At 35.8% G+C, this 23,554-nt stretch overlaps 1 protein-coding gene across 4 annotated transcripts in view; it reads left to right on the top strand.

Annotated features, from left to right (window-relative positions):
* The window catches only part of GSK3B (glycogen synthase kinase 3 beta), a 287,106-nt gene that overhangs the window by 141,337 nt on the left and 122,215 nt on the right, over positions 1 to 23,554 (top strand). For all 4 annotated transcript variants that reach the window (XM_020985881.2, XM_020985882.2, XM_020985883.2 and 1 more), the window contains exons 4-6: positions 10,229 to 10,339; positions 14,014 to 14,144; positions 19,071 to 19,177. In XM_020985881.2, coding sequence (XP_020841540.1) covers positions 10,229 to 10,339; positions 14,014 to 14,144; positions 19,071 to 19,177 — 349 coding nt within the window. The remainder of the gene's footprint in view (positions 1 to 10,228; positions 10,340 to 14,013; positions 14,145 to 19,070; positions 19,178 to 23,554) is intronic.

Raw genomic sequence — 23,554 nt, 5'->3', positions numbered from 1 at the left:
TGTATTTGCTTCTAGATTGCTGAACTTTTGTGAATTGGCTTACTTACTGTCTCCTTTTTGGCCTTGCTCTTTAGTTTTCAAGCTAAAAGAATTTTACTTTTGTGGAAAAAATGGAAATAAAACAAGAATTCAGTTCTGCTTTTTCATTGTCATCTGTTAACATATCACCTATCCCAAGAAGTGTTCCTGTCCCTTCTTTTCTAATCATCTTGCTTTAAGGTAGTGGGTTAGGTGGCTCAGTGGATAGTATGCTGGACCTGGAGTCAGGAAGGCTCATCTTCATGAGTTCAGATTTGGCTTCAGACACTAGCTATTGAGCCTATTTCAGGTTGTGTGCTGTCTTGGGGAGACAGATTCGGGGGAGAAAAATTTTAAACTCAAAAGCTTATGGAAATGATTGTTGATAAATAAAATAAATTAATTTAAAAAATAAATAAAGAATCTCTCCTCAAAACCAGACACTAGCTACATGACCCTGAATAAGCCACTTAATCCTGTTTGCCTCAGTTTCCTTACCTGTTAAATGAGCTGGAGAAGGAAATGGCAAACCACTCCAGTATATTGTTGACAAGTAAACCCCAAATGGGGTCACGAAGAGTCACACATGACTGAAAGGACTCAACAGTAACAACAAGGTCAGATTCCTATGGATTTCTCTTCTATTCTATATACTGACCTCCCTTCAATTTAACAGCTATTAATACGTGTATATTGGGTTTGGTCATTCATTGTGTTTCAAATCTACTTGACTATACTATCATCTTGCCCATGTCCACAAATATATTTTTGAAATAAAAGTATACATTTTCTTTAACATTTCTCTGGTCAGCTGATCTAGTTATCTTGTCAAAAAAATTATCAGGTAACCATGTGTGTTACACACACGTGTAAAATATGTAGTCAGTCAATATTTAATTAGTGTTTACTATATGTCAGATACTGTGCTAGGTACTGAGAAGACAGGCGCAAGATAGTCCCAGCCCTCAATGAGTGCACATTCTAATGAGAGAGATAACATGCAAACAACTGTGTACATAAAAGATATATACACATATATATATATATGCATACACAGATATTACACATATATGTGTTCTGTATATATGATATAAAATAGAGGTAATCTCATAGGAAAGGTACTAGCATTAATATGCAGGCCTTTTTTATTGAAAGCTTATTTTTTTTTGTTTTGACCATAACCAGTCTCTTCTCAAAAAACTTCTGTGAGTTAAAGCAGAATGTAACTGACATCACTGTCGTTTTTGTAATTGTTGTTTAAAAGCAAGGGAATGATTGCATTTTAATCTTAGTAATTTGAAGCTAACACTTTTTATTGTATTTGACCTGATTGCTTTTGCCTTTCATTATTTTCATTAATCTCCATCCTCCTGATTTGGCTCTGGAGGAGAAAGTGAGGCTGGTGACTTGCACAGCCCTCCCTCACTTAAATCCAATTCACTTGCAACTCATATCATCACCTTCCTAATGTCACAGTCCTCTTCAAGAACAAGGACAGTTCCGGGAGCCAAGATGGCGAAGTGAAAAGGTAGTCGCTCTCACTCTCCCCCTATCAACCTCTGAAAACCCAGAAAATATCACCACAGAAAAAAAACCCTGGAATATCTGAACTAGAAGAAAGACAGGGAGCAGCAGTGCAGCAGCCCACAAAGGGTCTCCCAGTGCCTCAGCAAAAATAAGGGAGGCAGAACTACAAGGGGCCCCAGGCAGATAAGTACCCTGAGGCATTCATCTGAAAGGAGGTGAAGAAAACAACCTAAAGGCTTCCTAAAGCCCTGGCCTTGCTGATTCCAACCCAACACCAGGTGAGCAGTTGGAGCCCTGCAGCCTCCAATTGTGAAGAAATCCTGAAGCCCAGGTGGTAGAACAGGCAAACACCTGGACCTCTGAGAACCGGTGGAAACCAGCTCAAGAAAACCAGGTGCCTCGCACTCTACCACAAAGGAATCTCCCAGTGCATTAGCAGAAACAGGGAGACAACACTGCAGGGGCCCCAGGCAGATAAACACCCTGCAGCACCCATCTAAAAGGAGCTGAAGAAAGCTAAAGGAAAGGAAAAGCAGGCAACCTATAACTGCCTGAAAGTTCCAGCCTTGCTGATTCCAGCCCAACAAGAGGCATGCTACCAGAAACCTACAGCCTCCAACTGCCAGCATAAGAGGCCCTGCACACAAACACCAAGACCTAGGCTCCCAACACAAGAATCTTGGGTCAGTACCCTCTATTCCCCAGCAGGAGAGCTCTTTAAAGGCCAGGGAATAAAGAAACACCATGAGTAAAAAGAAACGTACCATAGATTCATATTATGAGAAGAGAGAAGATCAAGATAGAAATTCTGAAGAGGACAACATGGTCAACAAATGCACATCTGAAACAATGAAAGGGAATATGAACTGGTCTGAAGCCTGGAAAGCCTTCTTACAAGAGCTCAAAAAGGATTTTAATAGTCAAAGAGAGGTAGAAGAGTCCTTAAAAAATACAATTGGCCAATGGGAAAAAAAATACACTGAAGAAAACAAGTCCCTAAAACACAATTGGCCAATTGAAGAAGGAAGGACAAAAACTAACAGAAGAGTATACTGAAGGAAAAAGTCCCTAAAAAACACAATTGGCCAGTGGAAGAAGGAAGTACAAAAACTAACAGAAGAAAACAATCTGTTAAAAACTAGAATTGGACAAATGGAAACTAATGACTCTATGACAGAGCAAGAATCAGTCAAACAGAAACAAAAAATGAAAAAATAGATGAAAATGTAAAATACCTCATCAGTAAAACAACCGACCTGGAAAATCACTCAGGAGAGACAATTTAAAAATTATTGGACTACCTGAAAATCATGATGAAAAAAGAGCCTGGACAGTATCTTTCAGGAAATCATAAAGGAAAACTGCCTGAAGTCCTAGAACCAGAAGGGAAAATAACCATAGAAAGAATCCAACCTGAAAGAGATCCCAAATTGACAACACCAAGAATATAATAGCAAAATTCCAAAATTACCAGGTGAAAGAGAAGGTGCTGCAAGCAGCCAGAAAGAAACAATTTAAATATCATGGAACCACAGTCAGGATTACACAGGACCTTGCAGCTTCTACATTAAAAGACCGCAGGGCGTGGAACATGATATTCCGTAAAGGCAAAGGAGCTTGGAATGCAGCCAAGGATCAATTACCCAGCAAAAATGAGCATCATTTTTCAAGGGAGGAGGGATATTCAATGAAATAGGAGACTTCCAAACTTTCCTGATAAAAAGACCAGAGCTCAACAAAAAATTTGATCTTCAAGTACAGGACTCAAGAAGGACTTAAAAAGGTAAATGGGACAGAAGATACAATATGTTGTTAATGGGGGGGGGCTGTTTAAACCCCTACAAGGGAATATGAGACTTGCAACCCTTGAGAACTGTATTGTTATTACACCTTGTTAAAGGAGTATACATAAAGAGGGTGGATATTAGTTGACTTTGATGTAATGATAAAAAAAAACTAATCAAGTGGGTTAAATGGATCCAAATAAGTGGATCAATCTGATCTTAGAAAATGTACTGAGAAAGGAGGAGGCAGACAAGGGTAAATTACATTGGAAAAGACACAAAATCCTATTACAGCAGAGGGAAAGGGGGGGGGACATTGTTTGAACCTTACTCTCATCAGATTTGGCTCAAGAAGGGCATAATAAATCAGTTAGGTATAGAAATCTAACTTGCCCTAGGCAGTAGGAGGGAAAAGGGGAAAGAAAAGGGAGAGGGAAAGAAGGGAGGAAGAGCAGTAAGACTAAAGGGGAAGAAAAGGGAAAGGGATAATAAAAGGGGGAAGGGACTGAAGGAGGCGTGGTCAAAAGCAAAACACTAGTGAAGGGGGAAAGGAAAAAGAAAGAAGCATAAATGGGGGGAAAAGGATGGAGAAAAAGACACAGATAGTAATCATAACTGTGAATGTGAATGGGATGAACTCTCCCATAAAAGGAAAGGATTGCAGAATGGATTAAAAACCGTAATCCTACAATATGTTGTTTACAGGAAACACATTTGAAAAAGACTGACACATACAGGGTAAAGGTAAAAGGCTGGAGCAGAATATATTATGTCAGCTGAAGTGAAAAAAGCAGGGGTAGCAATCCTGATCTCAGACAAAGCAAAAGCAAAAATAGATCTAATCAAAAGAGATAAGGAAGGAAACTACATCCTGCTAAAAGGCACCATAGACAATGAAGTAATATTATTACTAAACATATACGCACCAAATGGTATAGCATCCAGATTCTTAGAGGAGAAGTTCAGGGAGTTACAGGAAGAAATAGACAGCAAAACTATACTAGTGGGGGACCTGAACCTCCCCTCTGCACTAGATAAGTCTAACCACAAAATAAACAAGAAAGAAGTTAAGGAGGTGAATAGAACATTAGAAAAGTTAGGTATGATAGACCTCTGGAGAAAACTGAATGGGGATAGAAAGGAATATACTTTTTTCTCGGCAGTACATGGCACATACACAAAAATTGACCATGTACTAGGGCATAAAAACCTCACAATCCAATGCAGAAAGGCAGAAATATTAAATGCATCCTTTTCAGATCATGATGCAATAAAAATTATATGTAATAAAGGGCCATGGAAAGATAGACTAAAAAATAATTGGAAACTAAATAATCTAATCCTAAAAAATGATTGGGTCAAACAACAAATCATAGAAACAATCAATAATTTCATTCAAGAGAATGACAATAATGAGACAACATACCAAAACCTATGGGATGCAGCGAAAGCAGTTCTTAGGGGAAGTTTTATATCTCTAAATGCTTACATAAATAAAATAGAAAAAGAGGAGATTAATGAATTGGGCATACAACTAAAAAAACTAGAAAAAGAACAAATTAAAAATCCTCAACTAAACACCAAATTAGAAATATTGAAAACCAAAGGAAAAATTAATAAAATTGAAATTAAGAAAACTATTGAACTAATAAATAAAACTAAGAGCTGGTTTTATGAAAAAACAATAAAATAGATAAGCCTTTGGTTAATTTAATTAAAAAAAAGAAAGAAGAAAACCAAATTACTAGTATCAAGAATGAAAAGGGTGAAGCTACCACCAAGGAAGAGGAAATTAAAACAATAATTAGGAATTATTTTGCCCAACTATATGCCAACAAATTTGACAATCTTAGTGAAATGGATACATATTTACAAAAATATAAATTGCCCAGATTAACCAAAGAGGAAGTAAAATACTTAAATAACCCCATCTCAGAAAAAGAAATTGAACAAGCCATTGATGAACTCCCTAGGAAAAAATCTCCAGGGCCAGATGGATTTACATGCAATTCTATCAAACATTTAAAGAACAATTAATTCCAATACTATATAGACTATTTGGGAAAATAGGTGAAGAAGGAGTCTTACCAAATTCTTTTTATGATACAAATATGGTGTTGATACCTAAACCAGGAAGAGTCAAAATAGAGAAAGAAAATTATAGACCAATTTCTCTAATGAATATAGATGCAAAAATTTTAAACAAAATACTAGCAAGTAGATTGCAGCAACTTATCACAAGAATAATACACTATGACCAGGTAGGATTTATACCAGGAATGCAGGGTTGGTTCAATATTAGGAAAACTATCAGCATCATTGAGCATATCAACACCAAAACCAACAGAAACCACATGATCATCTCAATAGATGCAGAAAAAGCTTTTGATAAAATACAACACCCATTCCTATTAAAAACACTAGAAAGCATAGGATAAATAGCATTTTCTAAAACCTTCATTATGTAATGGGGACAGGCTAGAAGCATTTCCAATAAGATCGGGGTGAAACAAGGATGTCCATTATCACCACTGTTATTCAATATTGTACTGGAAACCTTAGCTTTAGCTAATAGAGAAGAAAAAGAAATTGAAGGTATTAGAAGGCAAAGAAGAAACAAAGCTATCACTCTTTGCAGATGACATGATGATATACTTAGAGAATCCTAGAGAATCAAGTAAAAAACTACTTGAAATAATAAACAACTTTAGCAAAGTTGCAGGCTATAAAATAAACCCACATAAATCATCAGCATTTCTATATATTACCAACAAAGCCCAACAGCAAGAGATAGAAAGAGAAATCCCATTTAAACTTACTGTAGACATTATAAAATATTTAGGAGTCTACCTCCTGAAACAAACCCAGGAACTCTATGAACACAATTACAAAACACTTTTCACACAAATAAAATCAGATCTAAATAATTGGAAAAACATCAGTTGCTCATGGGTAGGCCAAGCTAATATAATAAAAATGACAATCCTACCTAAGCTAATTTACTTATTCAGTGCCATACCAATCAAACTACCAAAAATTATTTTATAGAGTTAGAAAAAATAAAACAAGATTCATTTGGAAAACAAAAGGTCCAGAATATCAAAGGAACTAATGAAAAGAAATGCAGAGGAAGGTTGCCTAGAAATTCCAGATCTTACATTGTATTATAAAGCAGCAATCATCAAAACTGCTTGGTACTGGCTAAGAAATGGGGAGGTGGATCAGTGGAATAGGTTAAATATGCAAGACACAGTAGTGACTATAGTAATCTATTATTTGATAAACCCAAAGACCCCAGCTTCTGGGATAAGAACCCACTCTTTGAAAAAAACTGCTGGGAAAACTGGAAAAGAGTATGGCAGAAACTAGGCATAGACCCAAATCTCACACCATATACCAAAATAAAGTCAAAATGGGTTCATGACTTAGATATAAAGGCTGATACCATAAGTAAACTGGGAGAACAAGGAATAGTTTACCTATCAGATCTATGGAGAACAGAAGAATTCATGACCAAACAGGAGATAGAGAACATTATGAAAAGCAAAATGGATAATTTTGATTACATTAAATTGAAAAGTTTTTGCACAAACAAAGCCAATGCAACTAAGATTAGAAGGAAGGTAGAAAATTGGGAAAGAATTTTTACAACCAGTCTCTCTGATAAAGGCCTCATTTCTAAAATATATAGAGAATTAAGACAAATTTATAAGAACACAAGCCATTCCCCAATTGATAAATGGTCAAAGGATATGAACAGACAGTTCTCAGATGAAGAAATTAAAGCCATCTATAGTCATATGAAAAAATGCTCTAAATCGTTATTGATTAGAGAAATGCAAATCAAAACAACTCTGAGGTACCACATCACACCTATCAGATTGGCCAACATGACAAAACAGGAAAATGATAAATGTTGGAGAAGATGTGGGAAAATTGGAACACTAATACATTGTTGGTGGAGTTGTGAAATGATCCAACTATTTTGGAGAACAATTTGGAACTATGCCCAAAGGCTACAAAAATGTACATACCCTTTGATTCAGCAAAAGCACTTCTAGGGCTATATCCCAAAGAGATCAAAAGGGTAAAGGACCCACATGTACAAAAATATTCATGGCAGCTCTTTTTGTGGTGGCAAAGAATTGGAAATTGAGAGGATGCCCATCAATTGGGGAATGGCTGAGCAAGTTGTGGTATATGAATGTAATGGAATACTGTTGTGCTATAAGAAATGATGAACAGGCTGACTTCAGAAAAACCTGGAAAGACTTATATGGTCTGATGCTGAGTGAACAGAACCAAGAGGACTTTGTACACAATAACAGCCACATTATGCAATGACTAAGATTGTTAAACTGAACCCTTCTCAGCATTACGAGGATCTAAGACATCTCCAAAGGCCTCAGGATGGAAAATGCTGTCCACCTCCAAAGAAAGAACTGTGGAAGTTGAATCACTATCACTTATTTTTACCTTCTGTTGAGTTTTGTTTCATCTTTCTGATGCTTCCTCCTATTGGTTTTAATTTTTACTTACAACTACACTAATGTGAAAATAATGTTTAATGGGTATGGTGCGCTGTCGTGGGGAGGGTGAGGGGCGAAAAGGGGGAGAAAAATTTTCAACTCAAAAGCATATGGAAGTGATTGTTGATAAATCAAAATAAATTAATAAAATTTTAAAATATTGTAAAAAAAAGAATGAAGGACAAACAACAACAGTTTTCATTTCCATTTTTAGAATCATAGGTTATATTGCTTCTTGGGTTTTACCTTTTTTTTAACTTTATCATTTGATACACTTTTTTCATATTTCACATGTATAATTCTTTATGGGACAGTAATATTCTGTTATCGTTTGTTCAGCCAATTTTTCTGCCTTTGTCTTTTTTGAGTTATAAACCTAGTTTTGGGATCATCGAATCAAAGAGTACTTAGTGACTTTTCTTACATAATTCCTAATTGTTTTCCAGAATAGTTTAATTAGTTAATAGCTGCACTAGTAGTGAACAACCTATTTTTGATAAAGTTAGTGATCACTGCTTTTCCCTGGTCATAAGCCATCACCTTGATAATATATTCTGGAATTTTTCCAAGAATAAAAGTTAAGCTCATTGATGTATGCTTTGCCATCTTCACTCTCTTTTTTGAAAATGGGGACATTTGCCTCTAGAGATTATTGTTATTTTTACCCCCAATTTATAGTGCAGTGTTTGGCACATAACAGGCATTTAACAAATGTTTTTTGATTGATCATGCCTGTTTCTTAAATCCCACTCCTCTGTTACCCCAGTACCTTTAAAAGATCACAGATGGCAGCTCCAGAACCACACTTGACAGTTGTAGTTTGTCTGGGTTAATAATGGCTTGAACTTCTTGAGTGAAAGCTACATGGTATCTGATTACTGCTTCGTTTATTTGGGGTTCCATTTTCTGCTTAACATTTTCTGTCCTTTTCATTCCAAAGATCATTTTCCTATGAAGAAAAAAGTGTCAAAATGAGAATTGAGTAGTTTAGCCTTTTCCATATTCCATTATCACCATCCCATCCCATCCAAACAATGGGATCCTACCCTCCTTTGTCTTTTGTTCATCATAGCTTTAAAAAAAATTTTTGAATTGTTCTTAGTTATCAGTGTCCAACTTTTATTTATTCTGGATTTGACTGGTTTGTGGTGGAATCCTGAAAGGATGGTGCTGGTCCTTTGTATTACTTAGATGTGTGCTTTTATGCCTTTTCTATAGATTCCTTTTGTTTGTTTTTTTACATCATTATTATTTTTTTTAATATATCTTTCTCCTTTCCCTTCCTCAGCAAATTCTTTTCTTGGAACAAAGTCAGTAAAATAGAAAAGTAAATAGAAAACAATTCCAGCTTATACACACACTGAGTCTGATGGTATATGTAGTATTCCACATTCATAGTCCCCCTTCGCCCCTCAGTGATGAGAAGGGGATCTACTTTTTTTAATAACTCTTCTCTGAGGATAGGCATGGTCATTATAATTTTAAAGTTTTGATCTTCCTTTTATTGTTCTTATTTGTGTCATTATATATATTATATTTGGTTTCTGTTTACTCTGCATCAGAGTTTTGGGGTTTTTTAGATTTTTCTTCTTTCTCAGCCTCTGCTGGATCATCATCTGTTTCTAATTTCCTCAATATGGACGTTCCCCAAGATAATGCCCTGGACCCACTTCTTTTTTATCTGAATACTTTCTCTTGCTGACCTTATCAGTTCCCATGGTTTATTCATCTCTGTAAATTTAGATAATTATCAGATCTATAGATTCAGCCTTAGTCTCTCTCTTGAGCTCTATCTAAGTTGTGTTATAGGGTATCATAAACTTACCCTGTTCAAAACAAAATTCATCATCTTCTCCTCCAAAATTTATACCTTTTTCGAGCTTCCTGTTTTTGTCAGTATTATCACAAAACTTCCAGTAACCCAGGTTCATAATCCTAAAGCCATCCTCAACTCTTTGCTTTTGCTCATTCGCCAAGTTTTGCCATTTCTGCCTCCCCAGCAACTCTCCTAGCTGTTCCCTTCTTTCTGCTCACACCACCATTGACCTGCTTCTTACTCTAGTTACTTCTAACCTGGTGTTTCTGCTTAGTGTCCCTGCCTTTTGTTGTTTAAAGTCAGCCGGTCAGTTAGTAAACAATTATTAACTGCCAGTCATTGTGCTGAGTGCTGGGAGATACCAAGAGAGGTAGAAGTCTTGAGGCAGAATTGTGACTGTTGGGCTGTAATGTGCATTTATTTTGCATAATTTAATTTCAAATAACAGATGATTTTTAAGTAATTGAAAATTTGAATAAATTGCATTTGATGTGGTAATGTTTATTTAAGTATTTTTAAAAATAATTATTAATTTTGGTTTTCTAATCTTTCAGAAAGATGAAGTGTATCTTAATCTGGTGCTGGACTACGTTCCTGAAACAGTATACAGAGTTGCCAGACACTATAGTCGGGCCAAACAGACGCTTCCTTTGATCTATGTTAAGGTACGCAAGAAATTTTTAAAGCTCATTATAACATAAAAAATTTATTTAATCTTTAAATGTGATAATGCACTTCAGTTCTAGTCCTAGGACGTAGTTTATTTTTTCATCTTTGGCAGCCTCTCCATTTGTCAGAGGATTGAAAATCAGAATATTGCAATGCTGTTTACCTTAAACTACATTAAATTTGCTCTTAAAAATGCCATTTACAGATGTAATTGTACCTGCAGCCTGTTTAAAAATGCAGAGGGACTTTACGAATAGCTCATTTAATTCTTAGAATATCATTTCTGACAGACACACATTTACTTACTCACATTTTATTATTCACAGTTATTCACATTTCTCAGCATGCTTTTCTCACACCAACATTTTGAAGTAAATTGTCCAATTTTTATTATCCTCATTTTGCAGATGAGAAAAGTAGAGGCTAGAGAGAATAGTTATAATAATAATAGTGGTAGTAATAGCTCACATTTACACAGTGTTTTAAATTTTACAAAGAACTTTATATACTTTATCTCATTTGGTCCTCACAACAACATGGTATGAAATAGGTGCTCTGGTTATCCCAGTATTTTAAAAATGAAGAAACGAACACTCAAAAAGATGAAATGACTTAGGATACGTCTTTAGGATAATGACTTATCCTACAGTAAGAATGTGAGGCTGGATTTGACCCCTGGTTTTCCTGACTCTGAATTCAGCATTCTCTCTCCAATGCTATGCTCTTAATCAACTTGCCTATGGGCATATAGCTGTCCTTTAATATTATATCATGTTGCCTATCTGTGGTGCAAAGGACATAGATTCATTCATCATTATTTATTCAATATAAACATGTAGGAGCTGACTTTAAACTGACTATTCTTTCTTTGACAACTTGCTCTTTAAGGATGTTTATAAGTCTTTTTAAAACTATAATATCAAGATTCACATTAATAAGAATCTGTTTTATCAGAGAACCTCTGATTTTAGACTATGGTAATTTGGAAAAACAAGCAAAACACTGCTATCGTTTTTCTAGCCTCATCTTTTTAGAAAAGAAAAACTGATTAAATGTAATACAGAAATTAAAATGAAGGGAAGCTATACCCAGGCAACTCCAGTAGGAATAGAATTTTTGTCCATTTTTTCCCCTGTATTCTGAAACTCACATAAAGCTGAAAGATAAATCCTTGTCTCAATTAAAATTTTTGCTTTGTGGCTATGACCCAGGATTTTAATTTTTAGCATATACTTAAAATTGTTAATGTTTATAGATTCAAGTCCTGAGTCCGACACATATTAATAGGATGACCTTAGGCAAGTCACTTGTCCTTTCAGTGCCCCAGGCAATTCTCTAAGCTGCTATGGTATCAGTGAATTTTATTGAAGATGAAATGACAGGTCTAAGATTCTCCTCCCCACAAATCAATTCAATAAACATTGATAATTTCTTCTCCCACTCTGAGGTAATGATTTGGAATAATTAGAACTTAAGTAAAATTGAGTAAGCACAATTTTATGTTTAGAATTTATCTCATTCAGTGTTACTAATTTTCTCTGATATTCAAAGGTTCTAATGAAAGCATTCACATCATTGGAATTCTGTCCTAGCTTTTAGCCAAAAGCCACGCAAACTTGCATACTTTTAGAAATCATGAACCCATCTCATTTTTGTTATCTAAAGTTCTTTTTGCTTCATATGTAAGTTTTTCTAAGTAGTGACTATCCTGGAGTCTTCATTATTGTATCTTATGTACTGGAGTAGAATTTAGAGAGAAGCTAGGCCTGTTTGGACATTGTCCATGTAGATTTACTTACAGTATCAAAAAGACTTTATAACATGGTCTTACTTGTAGCCTGTACTCAAAGAATAATAACCTTGTGGCTTTTTTCAGGGCTCAAATGCCAGATCCTGTATAAGTTCTAATATAATCCCTTCAGTTGCTAATGCTCTTCCTCCTTATCTTCAGAATTTATTTGTCATTTATTTTGTATGTATTTTGTATTTACTCATCTGCATTCATACTACTTTCCCCAATAGAATACAAGTTTCCTAAAGAGAGGGGCTTTTTTTTTTCATTTTTGTCTTTTTTCCCTACTGCCAAGTGTGGTACCTGTCACAATGTAAATGTGTAATACATACTTGTAGAGTGAGTGAGTAAAAGTGAATGAATGAATGAATGAAAAGACGGGCGCCAGGGTAAAAATCTTTTTACCTTACTTCAAAAATTTTTTTGAGGACTTGAATAGAAAAAATTAAATTTAAATTAAAGCTAAGTATTTCATTCTTCTTTCTTCAAAAGGGGAAGAGAAAGGAAATCTAGGATATAGAATAGGTCTATTAGATAAGAATTTATATGAAGTAAATGGTTTCTTGAAACTAACCTGTTTTAACATTGCAAAGAAAGTTTTAGACAAGATGAAAACCCTTTAGTATTCTAACATTAATGATTCTCACTGCTCTTAAGACATTGGTGTGACAGAACTGTTAAATGAATCATTTTAAGCAAACTAATACACATTGCCCAAGTTTCTTATTTGGAGGATCCTTTTTTAATGGCAATGAATGAAAGACCCTCTTTGAATACACCTTAAGATTTAGATAATAATTCCTTTTGTTTACTAAATGTTACCAAAGTTGTAAAGACCTTGATGATGTTGGTACAGCAGTGCACCCTTGATACCTTCCAGAAGTTCAAAGAAATGATGTAGTCAGTGTTACCATAATTCTTCCCTTTGTAACATGCTCATTTGAGTTGGAAATAAAACTTCCTCAACCTTTCACCCTCATTAAATAATGTTCTAAAAATCTTTTTATAACCATCATACTTTGGAGTTAAGTTTGATACCAAATTGCTAGATAAACTATATGATATCCAGGCAGTGATTTATCTTTGCTTCATCATACCTCTTTGAAGGAATTAAAAACTACAGGGTCATTTGTGTCAAGATTTACTTCATCTGCGTCACTGTCCTGTCAGCAACTTCTAAAGGGGCTGCCACAAATGTCACTCTTACATCCCACATGAGCCTATTTAAGGATGTTGCCTGGCTAGTCACCTCAGTGATGATTGTTTTCCAAAGGACATGCTGTGTAGGCAGCCAGTAAGTCAGAGAGAAGCAAGCAAAAGATGTAGACTCTGCCCTTGAGAGACACCGCCAAAGAGGTTCAGTATCTCTTCATGTGGATTCTTTTCTTTTTCCCTCAGTCAAGTATTTAAGTATCACCTTTTGGGATAAAATGGAAAGAGTCCACAAGGTGATACCTACAGTCTTGGGCATCTCTGTGGTGTTAGTCACCTGTGGTATATGTGGCAGTTTAAAACCCTGTTGTCTCTGAGACTTATCAAGGATGACAGTGATATTGTAGTCCTGATTTCTTCAGTGTTACAACAAATCATTAATAGACTTAGGTCTTTCATATCCTGCCCTAGTCCAGAAAATCCTGGGAGCTTTGGGTCATAGTAACCTCCAAGGGATGTTTACCAATGGAAATTCATGTTGTGGTAGAAACTGGAGAGATGTTTATGCATTTAATTACTTAGTTGGAAAAAAGAGAGAAAAACTTAAGGAAAAAGTTCAGGAACTAATTTTCCCTTAAAATTATTTTTCTTCTTTCATTATTTACTGACTAAGGATAATCCTGTATTTGATATAAGCAATGTAACACTTATTATTGTTTATTTCAGTTGTACATGTATCAACTGTTTCGAAGTTTAGCCTATATCCATTCCTTTGGAATCTGTCATCGGGATATTAAACCACAGAACCTCTTGCTTGACCCTGATACGGCTGTCCTAAAACTTTGTGACTTTGGAAGGTAAGTTTCCTCTTTTGAATTTTCACATACCGCTCTAAACCTGTTACATGTTTAATGAAATAATGTATGTAAAGCACTCTGCAAACTGTTAAAGCACTTTATAAATATAATCCATTATTCTTATTATTATAATACATATACTTATCATTTTGACTGATATGTATCTGTTGTGTTTCTCTTGACCACAGGGCTCATTTTTATCTCAGTTTAGGAATGAGGAAGATACTTCAGAAGTAACATTTTATTCTTTTTACTTTGTCTTTCCTACTAGCTTTTTCTTTACCCCTATGGTTCCTGCCCCTTTCCCTTTCATTTACCTTATACTTTGCCACTGATTGTAAATCTTCACCAGTCCCTCATTTTCTTCCTTTTTTCGTGGCATCTTTCTGAACTTCTGGTACATCCTTTAAAAATTTCAAAATCCCCACTTAGACTGTTACCTTTTTCTGTCTTTCAATTATCTTGAACTCTTAAAATGAAATATAGTCCTGTTCTGCTAAAAGAACCTCATAACATCTTAGGCAAACACTGCGAATGGTAATGAGGTAAGCCTAGAATTGAAGAGGAGAAAGACAGCCCACATTATGTTTGGGGAATTGATTACCACTTTCAGTGATCCCAGACTGCTCCCCCTCACAAAGTCTTTCTTTGAAACAACAGTTAACTTGCAGTGACTTTATGTAGCTGAGAGTAGTGAACTTCTACAGTCTCATGAAAATCAGAATTGCTGGTGACTGAAATTCAGTCCATGGAAAAATACGTCTGATGTAAGTAGAGACTCCTTCATGTTTCTAGCCATGAGTGCATAAGAAGTGTACTAAAAGACCTCAGCAAGAACGTATATGACTGGAAGAGGCAGAAGGCTATTCATGTAGCAAGAGCCAGGGATAATAATATAATTAAACATTCTATGGGAAGGCCTGTGTGCCTTAAACAGACCCTCTGTGGAAAATTTTGTAGGAGATAAAACTATACATTGTAGAAATGGGTGGGTTGTAATCTATACTTGAACAAGAAGTAAGTACCAGGGGCTTATGGATTCATTGAAGCATCTCTTAAACATTGGGCTGATTCCTCCCCATCTTTCAGTTTGCTTTTTTTTTGTTGTATTTTTCCCATTCTTTATGATCTTCCAGCTCTCCTTTTTTTCCTAGGTTTCATATAGACACATTCATACCATCTAATTTTCATATTTCTACTTCAAAACACCTTACAGTGCCCTTATTATTTCAACTAGCTGTTTCACATGGAGAATATTTTAATGATACCTTTTGTTTTTAAAGTAAGCCATTTTCAGACATGGAACTCCTCCCCACATTCCCCACAAACTAAACCTATGCAAAAACAACTGATAAAGATCTGCATCTAACAGTCTTTCTGTGGACTCTTACCTCTAAGTCAGATGAGGCTGCTATGAGCAAGGCAGCTATTTGGAGTTTGGCCTCCTTTCAGTGGTCTTTTTTTTTTAACGTTATTATAATTGTTTATATTGTTCTTCTGATTGTGCTTACTTCCTTCTACCACATCATGCATGTTTGTTTGAATTCTTCATATTTGTCATTTCTTACTTCAGAATAACATTCTATTACATTCAAGAATTCCAGTTGTTCAACCATTCTCTAGTTGGATAATTTCTACTTTGTTTCTAGCTCTTTGCTGCCACAAACAAAGCTGTTATGAATATGTAAGCCTTTTTTTTTTTCCCCCTATTTTTTACTTCTTTAGGGAATATATATAAGAATGAGATCTCTGTCTGGTTCAAATAATATTAATATTGTGCTCACTTCATCCATATTATTCCTAGGACATATTTTTGATTTTGGCTGTCTCAGTTGTCTCTGGAAAATTTCCCATAGCAGAATGATCATATACGTAGTACCTAGAGATCTTATATCTACAGAGGGTATCCTCTTTTTGACCTTTCCTATTTCACATTGTCCAAATGTCTAATGGCTCTTTTGAGGTTTAGTTTTACTTATGAGGTTATGGCTCCCTGACCTGTCATTATAGGGAAAGATAAAGGATGCTTAATAGAAACTACTGCTTAATACATAAAGTGTTCCAAAACTCTGTTACCATTCCCTACTTATAGTACAAATAGTGTTAAATTAGATATGAAAGAATTTATGATACTAGATTTTTCCATTGTTGAAGTATTCTTTTCCCAGCTGCAAAACACTTATTATGTGTCATGTTTTGGGGCATGGAAATAATTTTATTAAGATATTTCATTATAGTGGAATCTAGAATAAATATTTTGCCTTTACAGGCAAAATCTCATTTAACAGGCTCATTGTCTCATTTAACAAATTTTTCTGGGATGAAACATTTTTAAACATAGTTTGCCTGAGGAAAGAGGGAACTAGAAGGGATCTTCTTCTCATTGTTGAGTTAGTGATAATTGAAGAAGTATCAGTGGTGCTGTTTCAGGTATAGGCCAATCAAAGGCAGTTTGGGACCCAACTGAGAGAAAAGCATACTGACCAGGCCATGGCTGTATACACCTTTCTCATTCACTGGGGAGCAAAGAAGAGAAGGGTCCTCCTACTTAGGCTAACAGAGCAGAAAACCTGCAGCTTATCTCAAATGGAAGGGGAGGCAAGAGGAGATAGTATCCCTTCCAAGGTTACAAGCTTTGCAATCTGCAATAAATTCTTACGCTTACTAGGTTAGTTCTACTTTCTAACAGCAAAGTATCATTGTAATGTATCTTTTTATCAATGGATTTAATTTTATTGCGGGAGGAAGAAATCCTGTGATTTCATTGGTTTGGAGATTTCCCAGCATGCAAACTCCCTCTATTAGTGCAGATCTATAATATCACCTATAAGTTAAAGTTTTACAGAGTTGCCCTGGGCATTTAGTTACATTAAATTTGTGATTTCACAATTAATGTTTTAAAACGAGGGCTTGAATACAAGCCTTCCTGATTTCAAGGCCTAGCTTCTATACAGAGATATTACTATATTATAAAAAGATAAGGGCTATTGATATTATTTGTTATATTCAGCCATGGCTTCATTTTAGTTCAGTCTAAATCCAATGAGCAGTTTTTATTATTCAATTTGACATGCCAAGGAGGGACCAAACATTGTGGAGATATCAAAAGAAATAATCCTGACCTTTGAATTTTATAATGAAGCACTAATATTGGGATTAAAGAAGCAAATTACTAGAAAAAGAATGGGAAAAGGTAATTTTAAAGTATTAAACATTAACATTCATTTGGAGTTCAGGTTCCATGTATGACTTTGATTCATAATTTTAGGGTCTAGGAAGCACCGAGTACTAATTAGAATGAAAATTGGATGACTCACTCATTTTCCAAAGTGCACATTTAAAAGTGGGTGAATAGTGTGTCATTCCTCCTCAGTTGCAAGAAGCTCAAGTCTGCCAGTACCTCTGATATGTCTCCCTACTACCTTTAAGATAAAATAACCAGCTCCTCAGCTTGTCATTTATACCCTTCAGATTCCAAATGTAGTCTAACTTTCCAGACTAATTTCACATTACTTCTCTTGCGTTCTGTGTCCTGATCATTACCGTTTTGTTTGCTCTTCCCAGAACTCCTACCTCAGTGCTTTTAGACCACTAGTTGTCCTGCACATCTATAATGAACTCTCTTCTCATCTCACTTGCTCTCTTAGAATCTTTACCTTTGTTCTGGGGTTAGCTTAGGCACCATCATTAACAGAAAGCCCTCCTTTATTCCCTAGTGGATAGGGATCTTTTCTTCTTGCTTTATTTACTAATCGCTGTAATTATTATATCTCCCTTTCACCACAGAAAAATGTAAACTCTTTAAGCACAAGGGTCATTTTTGATCTGTATGTGCTATATGTCCTTTCTGTGCCTATGAGTGCTAAGACAGCCAGCTTGGGGGATTTGCATACAGTAGGTATTTAATAGAAATGCTTTTTCAATTGAATTAGATTAAACATGCGTTACTTTTCTAACTCTAGACTCCGCATTTGAGTTTGCTGTGACTTCTGTCTCCAGGCTCTACATAAAACATATTTAGTCTAGCTCAGTACTCTCATGTGTCCATGTCATTCTTAATCTGATGCCTGACTGTTCTCATTTAACTCTTTTAGTTTTGTTGCCTTGTGTTCAAAAAGGTGCTAAGCTTTGAAAGTAGGAGTTTCCAGTTCTAATTGTTTTATGCTGCATTTTATTTCAGTTTTTCCCAGGTGGTATCTCAAACTATTAACTATAATTCATTTTAATTTTTTAAATTTCATTTTAAATAGTTTAAAATGCTAAATATTTAAACATTTTTAGAATAGGAGAGCCTTTTGGTGGTGGTGGTAAAATGAAGGAGCTTTTATATTGAACAAAGGGGACTATGATGTCAGGAGTCAAAAAAGATTGAGTTATCATTGTACACAAGGATGTAGAATTATGCAATTCTCTGTGTAGGGTTTAGGCAATTAAGGCATTGTTTGTGATAATGAGCCTTCAAAATAGGTTGGATCTGTCTGTGCTGAGGTGTCGCCTCAGTTCAAGAGCCAACTTTTAAGGTGCTAGCCAGTTTTAAATCAATTTTTCCCCTGGGGATAAAAGTATACATTCTTATCTGACTGGGAGTGGGTAATTTAGGGATCAGAAGAGTCTCTGTCTGTCTCACTTCACTTGTAACAATGTGATAATTGTTTTAAGATTGCTTTTCTTTAAATCAGTTATATAATATACACAGTTTTATAATATTTGGAACAAATATATAGGTATGATTATTTTGCTGATTTCACCCAAATTTTTCTTTCAGGTATAAAAATACATCTTAGATAAATGACTAGATTTAAAATGAATCTTGGAGGACATATAGCTGGTATGCCTGTCTTTAAGAGTGATAGCCATTTAACCTATTTATGCAGCATAAAGATATAGTAATTTCTAAAGTCATCTGCTTTCTGTTTTTGTTACTAGTGCAAAGCAGCTGGTTCGAGGAGAGCCCAACGTTTCATATATCTGCTCTCGCTACTATAGAGCACCAGAGTTGATCTTTGGAGCAACTGATTATACTTCTAGCATAGGTAGGTGACGAATCTGTAAAAAGTGGTTCTCATTGCTATTTACTTTCTAACATAATTACTTAATGATTTGGCCAGTTAGTCACAATTTCAAATAAATATCAAGAATTGGTATTGGCTAGAACTATTTTCCAGTGATCCATGAACATGTTTAAGGTGAAGGGGACAAGCATTTGTTAAGCACCTGCTGTGTGTCTGGAACTGAGCTAAATGCTTTACAGATATTATCTCATTTGGTGCTCACCACAAATCTGGGAGGGAGGTGCTATTAAAGATCAAACTTTTTAAAGATGAAGAAGCTAAAGCAGATAGAGATGAAGCGACCTTCTCAGGGACCCCCAGATAGTAAATATCTGAGGCTTGATTTGAACTCAGGTCTTCCTGACTCCAGGCCTATCACTCTATCCACTACATCACCTTTGTGCCTTTATTTTGAAAACTCTGGTGAAAAGTTTCAAAATTTAAAAGGTTCTTAAAATCATTCACCATTTTCACTAGTACAGCAATAGTCTATGAACTAGTCTTCATTGAATATAATATCCTAACTTAACAAAAGCACCAGTTTTTACTTTTTACTAATATTAAAGGGAGAGAGAAATCAAAGTTTTTATGATTACTTTATGCATGGATTTAAAAAATGAATCTTTCCAAGCAGTGATATTCCTTTCATTTAAACTCAATGATAATATTCTCTTTTGAGTTGTAAATAGTGCCGGCACATGATAGCTCACAGTCACAGGAGCTTAATAAATGTATGTTGAAGGAGAGCATATGGCTTCTTGGTAGAACAACATTCTCAATCCCCGGCCCAAATAGTTCTCAAACCCAAGAGCACTGAACTTCTCATGGTTACCTTCCTTGTGCCTTCATCTTCATCTCCAGATGTTCCCCAAGTGGAAGGCATTGTGCACCATTATTGTTGGCTTATGGCATCTGTTGCAGGCCAGCTACATTGCCTGGTCTGCCCCAGAGGCAAAACAGCTTTGTGAAACCATTCACTGCCTAGCATCTTGTTTATTGCTCATAGTTCCAGATATTTTAGGCTTCTAGGCAATGGGGCTGAAACTGAAGAGCCATAAATAGGATAAATTAAAAATAATCAATAGAGGAAAGGCACTGTGATGAAGGGAGATTGAGAAAGACTTCCTATAGAAGGTGGGATTTTAGCTGGGACTTCAAGGAAGCTGAGAAGTAGAGACAAGAAAAGAACATTCCAGGCATGGGGTACAACCTGTGAAAATGTCTAATGTCTGACACTTGAGTTTCTTGTGTGAGGAACAGCAAAGGCCAGTGTCACAGGATCTAAGAGTACACTGGGGAGAGAGCAAAAGAGAGCAAGGTGTAAGAAGACTGGAGAGTATGGGGCAGAGGGTGGTGGGCAGGTTACTATCTGGCTTTGAATTTTAAACAAAAAATTTTATATCTGATCTGGAGCTGATAGGGAGCCACTGGACTTTATTGAGTGAGGGGTGGGAAGATTGACATGGTGACAGACCTGCTCTTTAGAAAGATAACTTTAACAGCTTAGTGGAAAATAGAATGAAGAGAGCCTTGTGACAGAGAAATCAGCCAGCAGGCTATTGTTAAAGCCTAGGTATGAGGTGATGAAGGCCTTCACCAAGGTACTGGCAACATCAGGAGAGAAGGGGGCATATTCCAAGATGTTACAAAGGCAAAATCAACAGGCTTTGGTAACAGATTGTATATGAGACATAAGAGGGAGTGAGGTGTCAAGGATGATACCTCACTTTTAAGCCTAAGTGGTTGGATGGTGGTGCCCTCCACAATAAAGAGAAGTTAGGAATAGGGGATGGTTTGAGGGTGAAAATAATGAGCTCAGTTTTGGACTGTTAATTTTAAGATGTCTGCAGTACATCCAGTTAAAATGTCCAGTAGATAATTGAGATGCATTACTTGAAGGTCAGCAGAAAGTTTAGGGCTGGGTGAGTAGATTTGAAAATCATCAGCATCAAGATGATCATTGAATTCATGGTTGCTGATGAGATCACCAAGTGAAATAATGTGAAGGGAGAGGGCACTGAAGGACATCTAGGATTAGCAAGTATGCTGAATGAAGATTCAGTAAAGGAAACTGAGGAGTGGTCAAATAGGTAGGAGAGGAACCAGGAGGGAATAGTATTCCAAAAACCTAGAGAGAAAAACGTGTCAGTGAGAAGAGAATGATTAGCAGAGTCAGAGGCTACAGAGAGGGCAGGAAAGATAAGGATTGGGAAAGCCAGTGTGATAAATAGGATAGTGAGTTTACTAGGGAAATGTAAAAGGATTGTCTTCCTTGTAGTAGAACAGTCATTACAGTTTGTCAGTTTTGGGCTAGTTCAGAGTAATTTCTAGAAACCAATTAAAATTCTAGGATTTGTTTTGAAGCTGTCTTGTCTATTATGTTGTTGTCCACCTTGGAATTTTATTTGAATGGATTGTGTGACAGATATTAACTTCAAAAGTGCCATATTTGACTAATGACTAGCCAGTAACTTAAAAGTTAAACCAGTTTTAAAATCCACCACAGCAGTATAGACAAGCTAGATTAAAATGTTGGTCTTGGCCCTATGTAGGAAACATAAAATAAGAAAGGCTTGTCAGAGAAACTGTCAAAAGCCACAAAGGTAGAGTAGAAAGTGTGCTGGAAGTCCTATACTCAATTCACAGATCCTAGCACTAAGTAACTTTCTGATCTTGGCAAGTTACTTAACTTCAGTGAGCTTTAGTTTTCTTATCTATAAAATTGGTTAAATAATACTCATTCTATTTTCTTGACAGTGTTATTGTAAAGAAAATGCCTAATAAACTTAGAAGTAACTGTAATAAATTAAGCTATTATTAAAATAAGAGGGGATTGGACTAAATGGTCTCTTAAAGATCTCTCCTAGCAGTGACATTTTTTTGATGATCTTTGAATTCCAAAGTTGTAATCTCTTAGCAAAAAAAATAGCATAAAAATAAACAGCCGCTGGTTGTAGGCTTCTGTCATGCGCTGGTCTGCCTACCTATGACAGCTAGGGCTCCAGTCTTTGAAAAATCTGAAAATTTGAAATATTTCCTGTAGCCCAAAAAGAGCTTCTGAACCAGTGGTTTCTGTTCTTGATCATATATTTCCAGCAAGCATGGCAGTTTTAGGAAAAAGAAGATAGTAATCAACTTCTTGTAGAGGAAAAAAAACCAACAACAAAAGAGAAGGCCACCAGGATACTAACAAATAATAGTCTTGTTATGCACAAATTCAGGGAAATCTCTGTAGTGCAACACAAATAGAAATATGGACAGACAGAAACAGAAATGTACGCGCACGCGTGTGTGTGGGTGGATGGATGGATGGATGGATGGATGGATGAAGATGCCATGGGTTTTTCTAGTAGCAGTGATGGATGTTTGTTGATATATTCCAACATTCTCACCTGATTGTCTTTGTGACAACTGACATGTTACTTTAAGATCGCTGATAGTTTGTAGTTTTTTGAGGTATTGAAAAATTGTCTTTCCTAAACAGGAATTGGATCCATGGTATTGGACACATCTAAGCTTACTAAGGAAGGAGTACTGAAGTACACACCCACACAAACATAGAGCTCTCTACTCAAAGAAACATATGTATACAGAGACTCATCCTTGTAGACACATGTTTTGAAGAAGGATGTATAGAAAACATTTGAAAGACTCATCACTCACCTTGCCCTCCAGCAATAGTCCTATACTTTAAGAGAACCATCTGTTAGAGTCCACATTCCAGGATGGTCCGGGGAGACTCCAGCAAAAAGCCTAGGACTGAAAGACTGAATTAGGAGGACATGGGAAAGGGGCATATGACATAGAAAGTAAGCTTTATGTTAAGGACTTTTTTAGTCAAACAAATTTCAGGTGAGCACCTCCCAACATCAGTATGCATTTAACTCTTTGGCATACAATTGGTATACAATATGGTATATAATTTTTATGTGGTGTACAACTTTTAAAAAATTTTAATTAACAAAACCCTTTTTTCCTTAGAAATTACATTAACACTGACTTTAGTAATTTGATACTGAAGTTTACACAATGTAAATTAATTGCTACAATAGGGAGACTAAAAGAGCCCAAAAAGTCCTTTAGTCAACAAAATCTGATTTAATTTCCAGAAATGACTGCCAAATGCAACCCTAAACTAGAGTATAAGCTCTTCTGTTAGCTCTGAAGAAGAATGATGTACAGTTGTCAGCATCAGCATCTTATAAAGCAGAGAGAAATAGAGAATCATTAGATTTCAGAATTTTCTAACATGGAGGTGGTACATTTGTAGATAGGGCAAGATCAAGGGTATAACCATCTTTGTGTGTGCCTGAGTTAGAGTGGAGGAGTAACTTATGGGAAGTGACTAAGTTAAGGAAT

Source organism: Phascolarctos cinereus, unplaced genomic scaffold, assembly GCF_003287225.1.
Source record: "Phascolarctos cinereus isolate Bilbo 61053 unplaced genomic scaffold, phaCin_HiC Scaffold_726;HRSCAF=1367, whole genome shotgun sequence".
In the NCBI taxonomy this organism is placed as follows: domain Eukaryota; kingdom Metazoa; phylum Chordata; class Mammalia; order Diprotodontia; family Phascolarctidae; genus Phascolarctos; species Phascolarctos cinereus.
Note: the sequence above shows the minus strand (reverse complement) of the source record. Positions and strands in the feature narration are given on the sequence as shown.